Source organism: Vicugna pacos, chromosome 13 (assembly GCF_048564905.1).
Source record: "Vicugna pacos chromosome 13, VicPac4, whole genome shotgun sequence".
Taxonomy (NCBI): Eukaryota; Metazoa; Chordata; class Mammalia; order Artiodactyla; family Camelidae; genus Vicugna; species Vicugna pacos.
In genome coordinates, this window is record NC_132999.1 from 29,381,729 (window position 1) to 29,396,902 (window position 15,174).

A 15,174-nucleotide genomic window follows, 5' to 3' on the forward strand; every position below is an offset into this window, starting at 1 on the left:
AATACAAAGCAATTACTGCATTTTGCATGCTGACCAGAAACGTCTAAGAGTTCCAGTTATTTTACACCCTCATCAACATTTGGTATTGTGTGTCTTGTTGATTATAGACATTCTAGTATTTGTATAGTGGTATCTCATTGTGGATTTTGATTTGCTTTTCCCACACTGGGTATCTTTTGTGTGCTTGTTGCCTATCCATATGTCTTCTTTGGTGAAATGTCTTCTCAAATATTTTGCTTATTTTTTTCAATGTTGTCTTCTTATTGTTGAACTGTAGGTGTTCTCTATATGTTCTGGATGCAAGTCCACTGAAGGATAGATGTTCTCCCACTTCCCCAAACTATATAAGCACATTTTAAATGTTAATAAATATTACCAAGTTGCTCAAGAGGCGGCATCAATCTATATTCCCACCAACGTGTATGGGAATGCGGGTTTCTCAGCACCCTCACAAACATAGGATGCCAATCTTTGTTACTCTAAGAGATGAAAAAGATCACATGATTTTTAATTTGCCTTCCTTTAATCATTAGGAGAAGCATGTCATCATATATTTATTGACCAGTGCTTTTCCTCTTCTAAGAGTTATGTTTTCTTGTTGAAATCTTGCATTTTTCAATTTTGCATCCCTTAAGCCCTAGTCATTATTAAACATCCAGGGAATGTTTGTTGATTGAGTGATGTTTAATGCTGTGAAGAATAAATGAAGTAATGTGTCTAAAATACTAAACTGATAATCAGTGACCAATTAATATTATTAGTTGAATCCAACTCTGGAGTCAGGAGGTGAGCACTATAATGCTCTTGAATTCTTCCCTCCAGGAACCCGGATGGTTGTTGTGAACTCTAGGATTCCAAGAGGCCTGATTTCTTCTGGTCCTCTCACTGTGTGTTTTAGGGTAAATCACTCAAGTTTCTCTTCCATTTCTCTGCAACAGTCTACAAGCTGTATTATTATTTTTGGAAAGGGTTATTAGGTGAAAGACATGAAATTAATTTACAATAAGGATATATTCCTGTATTACTTGGATAATTAAAATAATTTTAAAAATTAAATGCAAACATTTATGAGGATGAGGGTGAGAATAAAACTACAGAGATAAGGACAAGACTAAAAAAAGAAGCTGGCTGCCCTTTTGATGGCCTTAAATTTCATTTAAAAATACGTGACTTCATACTTGGCCCAGCCTCTTTTCCATCTTTTCCCCAACTCTTTATCGCCCTCTACTGCTCAGGTTGTTTCATTTTGATGTAGTTCAACTAGGCAAATATGATTGAGGGAATAGAATCTGGAACAAAATTCAGCACTGTTTTCAACTATTACAACCTTATTACTACTGCAACCAGTACAGCTACTGTGTTCCAGTTATTGTGTTCCACAGCCATTCATTCCTTGGGTCATTCATGTTGGAGGAAGGGCGTGGGTCTGGGAGAAAAATAGAGATGAACCAGACTTTTCATTGCACTTGTAGAGACTTATGAATATTGGTTTGTTCAGCTACATCTGGCAAATAGTAGGTGCTCAAAATACTTGTTGAATGAATAAACAAATGCCTTCCTCCTAAACTGCAAGCTCTTTAAGAAACCATACTTTCTAGCTGAACCTAGCTTGGTCACCCGGACCAAGCACTTGATGAGCCACGCGGTAGGCGCTTCGAGATTACCGAACTGGAATGAATAGAAGGCCACAAGGTTGGCACAAATAAAGCGCTGCAGCAAGACTGCTACCAGTTTTAGGAATGATCTGACCAAAGGAAAAGACGGGACGGCCAAAGACAGACAGCCCGAGAACAGCCACGAAGCCCACGTTCTCGGCGCCCCGCCTTCGGAACGCGCGGCTGTGGGCTGACCTCGGCGGCACGCCCCTCCCAGGCCCCGCCCCCGCCGGCTCACGTGACCGCGAGCGGCGCGGCCGCCGGCGGAGCGGCGGGGTGGTTTTGGCAGGGCGAGCAGGAGCCATGGCGGGCGTGGTGGACTTTCAGGACGAGGAGCAGGTGAAGTCCTTTCTGGAGAACATGGAGGTGGAGTGCAACTACCAGTGCTACCGCGAGAAGGACCCGGACGGTGAGCGCCGGCGGCACGGCCTGGGGACACGTGGGGGGACGGGGGAGGGGCGGGGGCTGGACGGGCACGTGAGCGGCCTCACAGTGGATCTGGAAAGGGTCAGGGGTCTGTGGGACTCCGGCGGCCTTGTGTGTGTTTGGGAGGGGCGTGTTGGGTTCCACGAGGGGCTCGCAGCGGCGGCACGCTCTGCGGGGGCAGCGCCTGGAGGCCCGGCGGGAAGGAAGAGAAGCGTTTGGGCATTTGGGGTAGAGGCACTGGGGCTACATCAGAGAACTGGTAAAATGTCCTGTCCTCATGGGGCTTACATTCTAGTGGGGGGAATTGGGCAATAAACATAAGGAAAAGAGATGAAATAGTGTGTTAGAAATTAGTAGATGCAATGGGAAAAAGAATTGACTGAAGGGTATCAGGAGGGCTATTTAAAATGGAGTGACCAAGGAGAATCATTGAGAAAGTGGCATTTGAACGAAGTATTGAAGGGAAGGGAGAGCCATGCCAGGCAGAGGTACCGACTAGTAAAAAGGCTTTGAGGCATGAGTGTGCCCTTGTGTTCTGGGAACATTGGGTTGACTTCAGTGTGGGTGGATGATGTCCAGAAGAGACCGTCCAAAACAGCCAGTACCTTTGGGTAGTTTTCTTCTTCCTACTTTATTTTTATAAAGAAGGAAAAAAAGAGGCAGTGGCCTTGCCTTCTAATAACTTGCAGTCTAGCTTGAAGCTGACCAGACTGTACAGATTTGCTCTGCAGTAGGATGGCTTAAACAGAACCTAGAGTTGTTCTTCGAGGGCTGGTCCACGTCTTAAGTGTAGAGAGAATTCACAGGAGTTGGAGTCACTGACAGCAGGATGGCTGGGGGAAACTTCTGGAAGAGGTCAGCAGGAAAAGACGATAGTGTTGAGTAAATGGAGCCGAGGGAGAGAAGAAGATGCTGTATTTGGAAGGTTGAAGTCAGAATGTCTTCAGGAATAAGAGGGGCTCTGGGCCGCAGTGTGTCAGACTGGAATGCTAGGGTAAGGCTGTAGTAGGACTATATTCTGTAAGCTGTGGAGAGCCTTGCATATTTTCGGACTCTAGAGATACACCGACCTATGCAGTGGGGAAAGGTGGGCACTTTAGAAAGAGCCTGAGAGGAGGCTGTAGTTACTATAGCTACTTCTTCAAAAAATCATTTCTCAATGAACTACTGACATAGCCTTCTAATATGACTCTCCATTTACACCTTCACTCCCTTAAAAATCTGTTCTCTACTTACAGACTAGTATTTTAATTTTAATTTTGTTACATTAAATGTTTATTAGATTTTTAAATAACAAAAATAACACATTTGTTGTTATCAGTGCTGGAGCATGTCCCCTCACACTTAACTTCCACCATATTCATCCAGACATATACAAACATATACACTAAAGTAACCTTTTAAAAATATAGATTGAAACATGACACTTCCTTTCTTAAAAGTCCTCCAGTAACCACTGACGATTGACTTGGTATAAAATCCTAATTCCTTCCTATCTTCTCCAAGGCCCTGTGATTGGTCCCTGCCTTCTCCTCCTCAATTCCTGCCCCTTTCCTCCTGGATCCAGCCACATTATACCTTATTTGTGCCAAGGTTATTCCTTCCTTTGGATTTTTTTAAAATTCACTGTTCCTTGTGCCCGGGACTTTCTGCCTCCTCCCCGTTTCATTGTCTTCAAATGGCTAGTTCATTCTTGTTATTCATGTCTCAGCTCAGATATCAGTCCTTGAGAGGCCCCCTGATCACCCAATCTATGTTAACCATCCCCCCAACGTGCACAACTGTCTTATCATCCAGCTTTATTTGTCATGATATTTATTACTGTTTGAATGCATCTTGTTCACCTATTTACTTGTTTATTGTGTTTCCTCCTCTAGAATGTAATTTTTAGGAGGGGAAGTGACTGTATTCCTAGCAACTAAAACAGAGTCTGATACATTGATGCAAATAGATGCTGAAATATTCCTTGAATGAAAATGAATGAGAGATGGGTGTTACTGTGGACGAAGAAAAGGGACAGAGAGGAAAGATATTAAGGAGAGGCTTGCTGGGACTAGAGTGCCAAGGAGGCCAAGTCTATTTCCAACTCCTTTGGTAGCTGCCATTTTGACTGTTTCTTTGGGCTTTTTTCTGGGCTCATGTTACCAGCCTGGCCAAGGATTAAGGCATAGTCGTCAAAGCACCCCTTTCTTGCTACTAACCCATGGGCCCTGTTGATTTTCAGTGTTTCACTGCTGAAATTCCTGAGAAGTTCTCAAAGTTAGCAAAATTTCTATCGTGGAAGTAAGTATGTCTTTGGGCCTGGATGTCAAGGAGCAAAAGGGCTCCACCATTCTGGAAGGGCTGGGGAATAGTGGAGCCAGTGCAGAGGCCAAGGTCTCCCCAGTGTGTACATTGCTCAGTCCCAGACTAAGGGTGGACAATGCCATTTGTAGGAGTGGCTGTACACCACCTGCATTCTTTGTGGTGAGTTCACCTTGCCACACCTCAGGAAGAGAGAGGCTGGTCCTAAGTAAAAGGCACACCTGGACCCCTCCCACCCCTGCTTGCCCCAGACATGAAGAACAGCTTGTGCCTTTTCCTCCCAGGTTGCTATCGGCTGGTAGACTATCTGGAAGGGATCCAGAAGAATTTTGATGAGGCTGCCAAGGTGCTGAAGTTCAACTGTGAAGAGAACAAACACAGTGATAGCTGCTATAAACTGGGGGCCTATTATGTGACTGGAAAAGGTAAGGAGGGGCCTACTTTCTTTGGTCCTCATGGTTGATGGTGGTGCTGACATCACATCCTGAGCCTCGTGCTGAGGCCACTTCACAGAATATAGGTAAAAGCCTCAGCATGTGCCAGGCAGAGAGAAAGGGGCCAATAATTAATTCCTTTCCATCTGTCTTTTCTCCTCATGTCCCAATTGCAGTTGGTAGTGAGTAGTTTTTAAGTTATCTATTTAACAAATTATCCCAACAAACCTGTCATTTCCTGTAATTCCTGTGGGCCTGGAATTTGGGAGTAGCTGAGCTGTGTGCCTCAGGGTCTCTCAGTGAGTTGCAGTCTAGACATTAGCCGGGGAGCCAGGGCTGTAGTCCTTTGAAGGCTTGGCTGGAGCTGGAGTTTCCAGTTCTAAGCTGGCTTGCTTGCATGGCTATCAGTGAAGGCTTCTGTTCCTTGTCAGCTGTTAGCAGGAGTCCTCAGTTCCTTGTGACATGGCTCTCTCCCTGGGTACTTGTGTGTCCTCATAACATGGCATCTGGCTTCCTCTAGAGTGAGTGGTCTGAAAGAGAGAGCAAGATAGAATCCACAGTGTCTTTAATAACCTGCGCCAGGAAGTCACATGCATTTCATCTCTATCTATTAGAAGTGAGCCAGTAAATTTAGCTTGCATTAATTGGAGAGAACTTAAGTTCCATCTCTTGAAGGAAGGAATATCAGGAATTTGTGAGCATATTTTAAAACCACCACGAATAAGGAGTATAACCTTAGACAGGCAGCTTTTTTTTTTCTCACTAAATCTTGAGCTGCCTGAGTATATGATTCATTCATCCCTTGTTCCTAGTGCCCAGTGAAGCCTAATTAGAAGGCCATTCAGTGAAAGTTTGATGAAATGGATGTCTTTTGTTTGTTTTGTTAGTGGCAGTACTGGGGATTGAACCCAGGACCTTGTGCATGCTAAGCACAAGCTCTACCACTCTTAACTGTTTTTTTCCCCAAATTATTATACCCTTGTTGTCTTCCAATTTAGCAAGTGGTGTCTCTCTCTACCTGGTAGCTCATGGCCAGTTTATCTCCAGAATATGTCTCAAATCTGTTGTGTCTCTCCGTTTCCTGCTGCCACACTTAACCCAGGTTGCCTTCCTCTCCTGCTTCATTATATTTAAGAGATTAATGCAGGTCCCCAATCTTCCTTCCATAAAGCAGTTAAAATGAACTTTTAAGGATATAAACCATGGATTCAATAAAATATACGAAGCACCTGTTGTACAGTGTTTTCAAGGCATTGGAAAACAGTGTAGTACTACAATCCCAGAGAAAAGGGAAACCCAAAAGATGAGCCCTATCCATGATTGCTTTGGCTTTCTGCCTAGAGGTAGTTTCCAGATTAGGCACAGATTGGTGGAAGGCAAGTAAAGTATGATAATCTTGCTGAACTGATAAGGCTGCTGGAGTTTGCCGGACAAGTTACCAGAGAAGGAGTTATACAGAGAAGGAGCTCCAGATATCCACATGGGGTGCTCTTATATACGTTTTTGGCCCAATGTTAAAGCACATGTATAGCAGGGAATTCTGAGAGACCTTGCAGTGAAAAGCTACTAGGGAGCTGTGAACTGAGAAGAGTTTCCAGAGATTTCACAGTGTTTTGGGAATGGTTTGAATTCCATCAGCCAGAGCGGAGAGACCTCATTAAATACCACAGACATTCACCTGAGACTCTGGAAAGGTTCCAAAACTTAAAAACAATCCTGAAAAGGATCAGGCTGATTCACCAGTAACATAGCTATCTGCCAGAATTAAACTCAACGGTTTTTAGTAAAACGCAAGAGATTTATGCGATCTGAAGAGAAACAAGAATATAGCAGTCTGTAAATGATTACAACAAAATTCAGACTGAATAAAGTATTATGTCCAATGTTCAGCATAAAATATGAAATTACAAAACAGAAAAAAAGCAGTCAATAGAAATAGACTCAGGTGTGACAGGGATGTTGGAATTAATGGTCAAGTATTTTTAAACAAGTGTGAATAATATGTTAAAGGTTTAAATAAAAGATGGACACAATGAACAGATGAGAAATCTCATCAGAGAAATTGAAAGTATTAAAAAGAACCAAATGAGATCCTGCAGTTGAAAAACATATTTGAAATGAAAATTTCACTGGACAGACTTAACAGCAAATTAGGTACTTTAGAAATAAATAATTAGTGAATTTGAAAGATCAGTGAACTTGAAGACAGGTTTGTAGATGTTATCTAAAGTGAAGCACTGAGAGAAAAGAACAGAGCCTCAACCTATGGGTTTCAGTATCCCTTAATCTATCTAGAAATAGAAGAGATTGGGGCAGAAAAAAATATTTGAAGAAATAATAGTACAAAATCTCCAAATTTGATGAAAAATATTACTCCACAGGTTCATGAGGCTCAGTGAACCCAAACAGATAAGTAATGATATCCACACCTAGACACACTATTACCATTTTGCTGAAAGCCAAAGGTAAAGAGAAAATCTTAAAAGCAGTCAGAGAAGAAGACACATTGAGGGGAGCAGTGGCGAGAGTAACCAGTGACTTCTTATCCGAAGCAACACAAGCCAGAAGACAAAGAACAACATCTTTTAAATGCTGAAGGAAAGAACTGTCAAACTTGAATTTTACTTTAGTAAAAGTATTTTTTAAAATGAAGATGAAATCAGTTCATTTTCTGATAAAAGCTGAGTGAATGAGTTGTTTCTTGTAACTACAAGAAAAATTAAGTAGTTTGGGTTGAAGGAAAATGGTAACAGATGGAACCTAGGATCCATACAAAAGAATAAAGCACCCTAGAATATACACATAAATTTAAGACATAAATATTTTTCCTTATTTCTTAATGTCTTTAAAAGACTGAAGCAAAAATAATAGTAATGTGTTATGGGGCTTATACTATATAGAATTAAAACAGAAAGGTAGTATACTTAGAAGTAATAGCAATAGTACAAAGGATTGAAATGTGGTAAATGAAAGTATACTGTTATAACGTTCTTACATTATATGTGAAGTGGTGTAATATTCTTGGTAGATTGTACTAAGTTCAGGATACATATTATCATCACTAGATAAGCTGGTGATGAAGTATTACTAAAAAACCAATGATGAGAATGAAATGGACTATTAGAAGTATACAATTCAAAATAATTGTAAGAAGGGAAAAGAAAGAACCAAAAACACTTGGGACAAATGGGAAACAAATAAGATTGTAGACTTAAACCCAGCTATATCAATAATTGCATTCAATGTAAGTAAATACTCCAGTAAAAGGCATAGATTAACAGGCTGGATATAAAAGCAAGACCTAACTCTATACTGTTTAAATGGAAAGGTGTCAGGAATACATTCTCAAAACTGAAAGAACTCAGGGATATACAATTTATGAGTTTTCCTAGAAAAATCTATCTGATAACCAGTGAAGAGGTAAATCAAGAAAAATAATTCAGGAATGGAGAAACTCTTACGAAAAGACTGTTGAGCAGAATCCATTTAGAATACATACTGGGCTAGTTACTGTTACTGAATAGAATGTAAATATATAAACATTTATGGCATAAAAACACTATGGCATTTACTAAGCACTTACATACCGAGCTCTTTGTAATAACACTTGTAAGCTTCTGGCATGTGAGTTAGATACTATAATCCTTATTTCACAGATGGGGAAAACTGAGGGTTGTGGAGTGTAAGTAATAAGCTCAGTGGTAGAATGTGTGCTTAGCATGCACGAGGTCCAGGGTTCAATCCCCAGTACCTCCATTAAAATAATACCCAACACCCCCTCCCAAACTTCTAATCACACCCCCACCTCCCCGCAAGTTAAGTAATTTGTCTATGGTCACGCTGCTGACAAGTAATGGAGCCACGACTGGAGCCTGGGTTTTCTGGCTGTAGAGCCCAGGCTTCATTAACCACTGTGCTGTGTGTCTCCCTAAGTTGAAATAACATATTTGACAAAAAGTCAAAGGCAGGGGAAGAGAGGTGGGAGGAAGTGTGAGGTAACAACATCCTTATCTTCTGTAGTTGTGAATAAATAGTGTCTGAAATCTGGTTAAATACATACAAGCAGTGACTCTAGCCTTTTAATTTTTGATAATCTCTTTATAACTCTAGGGACTCATTTAGGACATTTCTCTGTTGAAGCAATATTCATTTGAAGTTTAGCAATTTCTTCAGTTTCACTTCAGTTTGGTATTCTTAATGATAAATTCAAGTAAAATCAGTTACTTTTTTATTTACAAATAGCATACGAATGAAAAAATGCTCAGTATCACTAATTATCAGAGAAATGCAAATCAAAATTACAATGAGGTGTCACCTCACACCAGTCAGAATGGTCATCATTAAAATAGTCCACAAATGATAAATGCTGGATAGGGTGTGGAGAAAAAGGAACCCTCCTGCACTGCTGGTGGGAATGTAGTTTGGTGCAGCCATTGTGGAAATCAGTATGGAGATTCCTCAAAAAACTAAAAGTAGACTTACCTTATGATCCAGCAATCCCACTCCTGGGCATGTACCTGGAGGGAACTCTAATTCAAAAAGATACACGCACCCCAGTGTTCATAGTAGAACTATATACAATAGTCAGGACATGGAAACAAGCTAAATGTCATCAACAAGATGACTGGATAAAGAAGTTGTGGTACACACACACACACACACACACACACACACACACACACACGGGAATACTACTCAGCCATAAAAAATAAAATAATGTCATTTGCAGCAACATAGATGGACCTGGATATTGTCAGACTAAGTGAAGTAAGCCAGAAAGAGAAAGAAAAATACCATATGATATTACTTATGCGTGGAACCTAAAAAATGACACAAATGAACTTATTTACAAAAGAGAAACAAGACTCATAGACATAGAAAACAAACTTAAGTTTACCAGAGGAAGAAGATGGTGGGAAGAGAAATAAATTGGGAGTTCAAGATTTGTAGATAGTAACTACTATATATAAAAAACAAGTTTCTACTATATAGCACAGAGAACTATATTCAATATCTTGTAGTAACCTATAATGAAAAAGAATATGAAAAGGAATATATGTATGTACATCTATGACTGAAACATTGTGCTGTACAGCAGTTGACACAGCATTGTAAACTGACTATACTTCAATTAAAAAAAATAGCATGTGTAATCAAGTTTTGCAAAGTACAGTTCACCCTTGAACACCGTGGATATTTAAACTATGCAGGTCCACTTACACATAGGTTTTTTTTCAGTAACAATCACAACGGTAATACTACACGATCTTCTGTTGGTTGAATCTGCGGATGTGGAGGAACCGAGTTTAGGGAGGACTGGCTCTGTTATTCTTGGATTTTTGATTGTGTAGAGGGTGGGCGTCCCTAATCGCAACATTGTTCAAGGGTCAGCTGTACTTCTGTCTGGCTATCCGTTCAGCCAGCCAACATTTAATCTGAACACATGCCACAAAGATGACTGGAATGGTGTTCTTTTAATGATAATGATAGTTATTTCTAGGTGGTGTATTTGGAGTGATTTCTTTAAAAGCTAATGCTGAAAAAGCTAAAATGTTTCTATTTTTGAGAATGGGGGATTTTGAGAGTGAGAGTTTGAGATGTTCCACTGGGGGGAAAAAAAACCTAAAGAAGAAAGTGAGCTCTGTCATTACCTCTGCTTAGAATGACCCATTAGCAGTTTCCCATTACTCCTAAGGATTAAGTAGAAGATCCTTAATGAGACCCCCCAGACCCTGTCCGACTCTCCAGCCTCCCTTAGTGATTTCTGATTTCTAGCCACTTGGGCTCCTTTTCTCTTTGTATTCTACTCTTGCTGCCTGGAGCAGTTTTCTTTTCCTCCTTTTTTCCCCCTCTCACTCCATATTTTCTTTTTCTTTTTTTCATTATATCACAGCTCAGATGTCACTTCTTTGAGGAAACTTTCCTTGACCTCACCTCCTTGTTTAGTTCAGAGCCGTGATACATTCTTGTAGCATCCTGTACTTTTTCTCCATATACGTGTCACACTTATAATCATGCATTTATTTGTGTGGTTGTGTAATGTCACTCATTAGACCATAAGATTCACAAAGGCAGGGACAGTACTGTTTGTTCCTTAGAACCTAGCACAGTAATTGGCAAACAGTATACATTCAGTATATATTAAAATTAATGAGCATTTAATGACGTGCTTGTAAGATGCCATGATCTTGCTGTAACTCCCAGAGGTGGATATTATCATCCTTTCACCCCTTTTACCTGTTTGGGCTTCCTTGTACATCCCATTTGAACAAAAGATCCTGAGGCTAAAAAAAGCTGGAGGGTCTGCACACTCTACCAGGCCACCTTCCTTTCGTGCTGCCTTAACTCAAAGTATATCAACTTTATTTAGGAATTGTTTCCTAACTTTGGCCTGAGACATTCAAGTTCTGCCCTGGCTTGGGTTGACTTTTTTTTCCCTTCCTCCCAGGTGGACTGACCCAGGACCTGAAAGCTGCCTCCAGCTGCTTTCTGATGGCATGTGAGAAGCCCGGAAAGAAGTCTGTGGAGGCCTGCCATAATGTTGGTCTCCTAGCACATGATGGACAGGTCAATGAGGATGGCCAGCCCGATCTGGAGAGGGCCAGGGACTACTACACAAGGGCCTGCGACGGCAGCTATGCCCCTAGCTGCTTCAACCTCAGTGCCATGTTCCTGCAGGGTGCCCCCGGCTTCCCCAAGGACATGGGCCTGGCATGTAAATACTCAATGAAAGCCTGCGACCTGGGCCATGTCTGGGCCTGTGCCAACGCCAGCCGCATGTACAAGCTGGGGGATGGTGTTGATAAGGACGAAGCCAAGGCTGAGGAGCTGAAAAATCGGGCCCGGCAGCTGCACAAAGAACAGCAGAAAAATGTCCAGCCTTTAACATTTGGGTAGTGTGGCCTGCCCTCCTGTGCAACAGGCAGCTTGAGGCTGGCATCTCCTATTTCTAATGCAGCCCTTGAAGGTCAGCCTGCTGGAGCAGGAAGATTTGGGACTTAGTATCGGTAACTCTGGTTACATAGACTCATTGCCCCAGAGTGTTACCTACTGGGATGTAGTCTGAAATGTTTATTTCAGTCAATATTCCTTTATCTGGTCTGTTCTGTGAAGACATCCACATTTATGGGATTTTGGTTGTCAGATCTCTTGCAGCTCTGAAAAACAGCATACCAGTGAGCCATGGAGACTTGGGGTGGGGGGGTAGGGAGGAGAGACAATGAAGAGGAAGTTGAAAAATTAGCAGCCCCAGGTCCTGAAGGAATCAGACATAATCATCATCATCATTTTGATTGGGAAGGCTTGAAAACATATCTTGGTTTACATAATAGAGGGTTTCAGTAGCTAAGAGCAGTTAAATAGTCATGACTGCCACCCTCTGACTTACGTAGTCATTGATATGGGCTTCCTTTTTGCCTTTAGAGTCAGATCTTCCAATAAATTCAGAGATTGGGAGTTACATATGACATGGAAGTTAAAGGTGGTTATGCTTCAGGGTTGCTAAAAGAGAATGACAGGTGAGCCTTCCTGTAGTGGAGACATTCACATGCTGAAAATCAGCGTCCTCAGTCCGTTCACCTGGCACTGCTTCCCACACTGAGGAAGCAGATTATTCCCAAGGTAATTTCAACTAGGGAATTGTAAGCAAGTGGTTTGTGACACATTTTGTCCCTCAAAACTGAGCCTTTTTAACTGTCCCTGTGAATAAAATATGTTGATTGATTAGTGATTTATGTTGTTAGTGTTTTCTCCAGATCCTGGGTAGGGTAGAGATTATGTTCTTTGTGGTGGTTGGGCCTTTTCTTATGTTTACTTTTTCTGTTATCTTCTTAACTTGTCGCTAGAGGGCGAGCTTGTCATTTTCCTGTTGATAACAGGATCGTTACTTCTGTCACCACTTAATTGTTTTTGGGCTTCCAGTTTTGCAGCTGTCCTAGAAGGAAGGTGTGCTGTGTGAATGAAGGTACTTGTAAGCACAGATTTTCAAGTTGATAGAGGAGGGAGACTTTCCCAAGAGCAGAGAAGAACTTCAAAAAGTGAGTTTATTGTTTAAATGTAAAGTAGCTTTTGTTGTGTTTAACATAAACAGTATAGACCAACAAGCATATGAAGAAATTCTCAGCATCACTAATAATTAGGGAAACGCAAATCAAAACCACATGAAATAATTACTTCACACGCATCAGGATGGATATTATCAAGAAAAGAAAAAAAGATAATGTGTTGGTGAGAATGTGGAGAAATTGGAAGCTTGTACACTTTTGGTGGGAATGTAAAATGGTACAGCCACTATGGAAAACAATATGGTAGTTCCTCAAAAAATTAAACAATTACCATCTGATCCAGCAGTTTCACTTCTGGGTACATAACCAGAAGAATTGATAGGAGGGCCTCCAAGAAATATTTGTACACCCGTGTTCATAGGAGCATTCACAATAGCCAAAAGGTGGAAGCAACCCAAATGTTTATAGATGGGTGAATGGATAAACAAAATGTGGCACATACATACAATATAATGTTAGCCAGCCTTGAAAGAAAGGAAATTCTGACACATCCTATAAAATGGATGAAACTTGAAGTGAAATAAACCAGTCGCAAAAAGACAAATACTGTATGATTCCACTTAGATGAGGTACCTAACCTCATAAATACCTAAACCCTTAGACTGAAAGTAGAATGATGGTTGCCACAGGCTGGGGGGAGGGAGTAATGAGTAGTTGTTTAATGAGTATAGCGTTTAAATTTTACGAGATGAAAAAGTTCTGGAGATTAACTTGAACAAAAATGTGGCTGTACTTAACATCACTGAAATGTAGATTTTAACATGGTTAAGATGGTAAGTTTTATGTGTATTTTACCACAATTAAAAAAACTAAACATTTTTGTTTCTAAAGTGCAGGATTTAAAGTTTTTGATTATAAAGGTAATACGTTCTCATGAAATGCAATTTGGAACATAGCAGAAGTTACCCCTCACTATCCTTTACCACCTACCAGCATTCTTTGTCCCAATAGTGTTGTTCCACTATTTTTTAAGAATCACATCTTTTCAGTTGAACAATGGGTTTTGTAATTTTGAAGAATTAGGTTAAGTTGATTTTTGGTGGCAGATGTGCTGGGTGGTTTTTTTATGGACCAATTTCTGCCTGAGACCTGTGGTGCTAGCCTTCATCCCATACTGAGATGGGGCTGGGAACAATGGAGTGAGCATTAACAGAGTCCAAATGTTACATTTCACAAAGGTTATTAAAGTGCAGAGAATAACACTATACAGTCCAGCAGGTTCCAAGGTCATTTCATACCCAGGCTGCTGTGAGAGGGAATAGGTTGACAAGAGCCAGCTTGGTTGAGTTTCTCACTTTTATGCAACCTTTGAGGCAAGTTTTGAAAATGAATTTTCACACTCTGGTCACAGCAAGCAATATCATTACTGTCTTCTGGGCAGCAGGCGTTTGAGTCATCATTAGCAACTGTTTCCAACGTTTTTCCTCCATTCCCAGCTTAGGCTGATGGTCTAATGGGGAAGAAGTCTCATAATTGACTGGTGGTTTGTGTTCTCAGTGTTCTCACTAAAATCTCACAGTGCAGTGCTCAGTGGTGTGAGAAAGAAAGGGAAGCAAGAGTCCCAGAGAGGGAGTGGAAGGACGGATCTAGAGATTTGGAGTTTATGTTGTGGGTCATGCAGAGTCACTGACAAGTTTTAAGCGGGAGAGTGAAATGATCACGTTGGGAAATTAGATCACCATAGTGTGGAAAATGGATTAAAGAGCCATGTCGGAGTGAGAGGAGGGTGGAGTCAAGCATGGGGTTGATTCATACTGATTTTGGAGCCTATAAAGTTGAGATGGGGACAAAAACTTTTTTGAGCAGTTTGCTAAAATTTTTTAAATTTAGAAATACTTTTAAAAACACTTTAATTTAGAAACAATTAATTTTAATTTAGAAATATTTTAATTTGTCAAGGTTTTATGAATTGCTTGAAAACTTTTGTGAGGGGCAGCATGGCAGAGGGAAGATGCCTAGCATTCAGACCCTACAGACGCGGGCAGCTCTGGCTTAGTCCGTGAATTACTAAGCATGAGTCTTAAAGAAGGAGACAATATAAATTTGAAACATAATTTTATGTTTTTTAGAAGTATCAAGTAATCATATTGGGGAAAAAAACCGCAAGACTTCTTTGGCTCCCTGACATTCATTTTGCAGTTTAGATCTCTCTTATTTTGAATTGTACATTAGGACTAGGGCGGAGGTGCACCAGACTCCTTCCCGTTCTTAGATGTAAAGGTCTTAACCTGGGTTCGGATCTGGATTTTTACCTTTTATTGGCTGTGTGACCTTGGGCAAGTTACTTGACCT

The 15,174-nt window shown here is 40.9% G+C and overlaps 1 protein-coding gene across 1 annotated transcript; it reads left to right on the forward strand.

The window, feature by feature from the left end:
• Positions 1 to 1,896: 1,896 nt before the first annotated feature.
• Positions 1,897 to 12,541, forward strand: COA7 (cytochrome c oxidase assembly factor 7). Its single transcript, XM_006200495.4, has 3 exons — positions 1,897 to 2,064; positions 4,670 to 4,810; positions 11,268 to 12,541. Exons 1-3 carry the CDS (start codon positions 1,959 to 1,961, stop codon positions 11,714 to 11,716), a joined length of 696 nt encoding a protein of 231 aa, XP_006200557.2. The 5' UTR covers positions 1,897 to 1,958; the 3' UTR covers positions 11,717 to 12,541.
• Positions 12,542 to 15,174: the final 2,633 nt, after the last annotated feature.

What these genes read in the sequence shown, in the direction of transcription:
- COA7 (XM_006200495.4), top strand. Translation starts at nt 1,959, where the DNA reads ATGGCGGGCGTGGTGGACTTTCAGGACGAGGAGCAGGTGAAGTCCTTT. An exon ending in CCGCGAGAAGGACCCGGACG is followed by an intron (nt 2,065 to 4,669) that starts GTGAGCGCCGGC and finishes TTTTCCTCCCAG; the next exon opens with GTTGCTATCGGCTGGTAGAC. An exon ending in CTATTATGTGACTGGAAAAG is followed by an intron (nt 4,811 to 11,267) that starts GTAAGGAGGGGC and finishes CCTTCCTCCCAG; the next exon opens with GTGGACTGACCCAGGACCTG.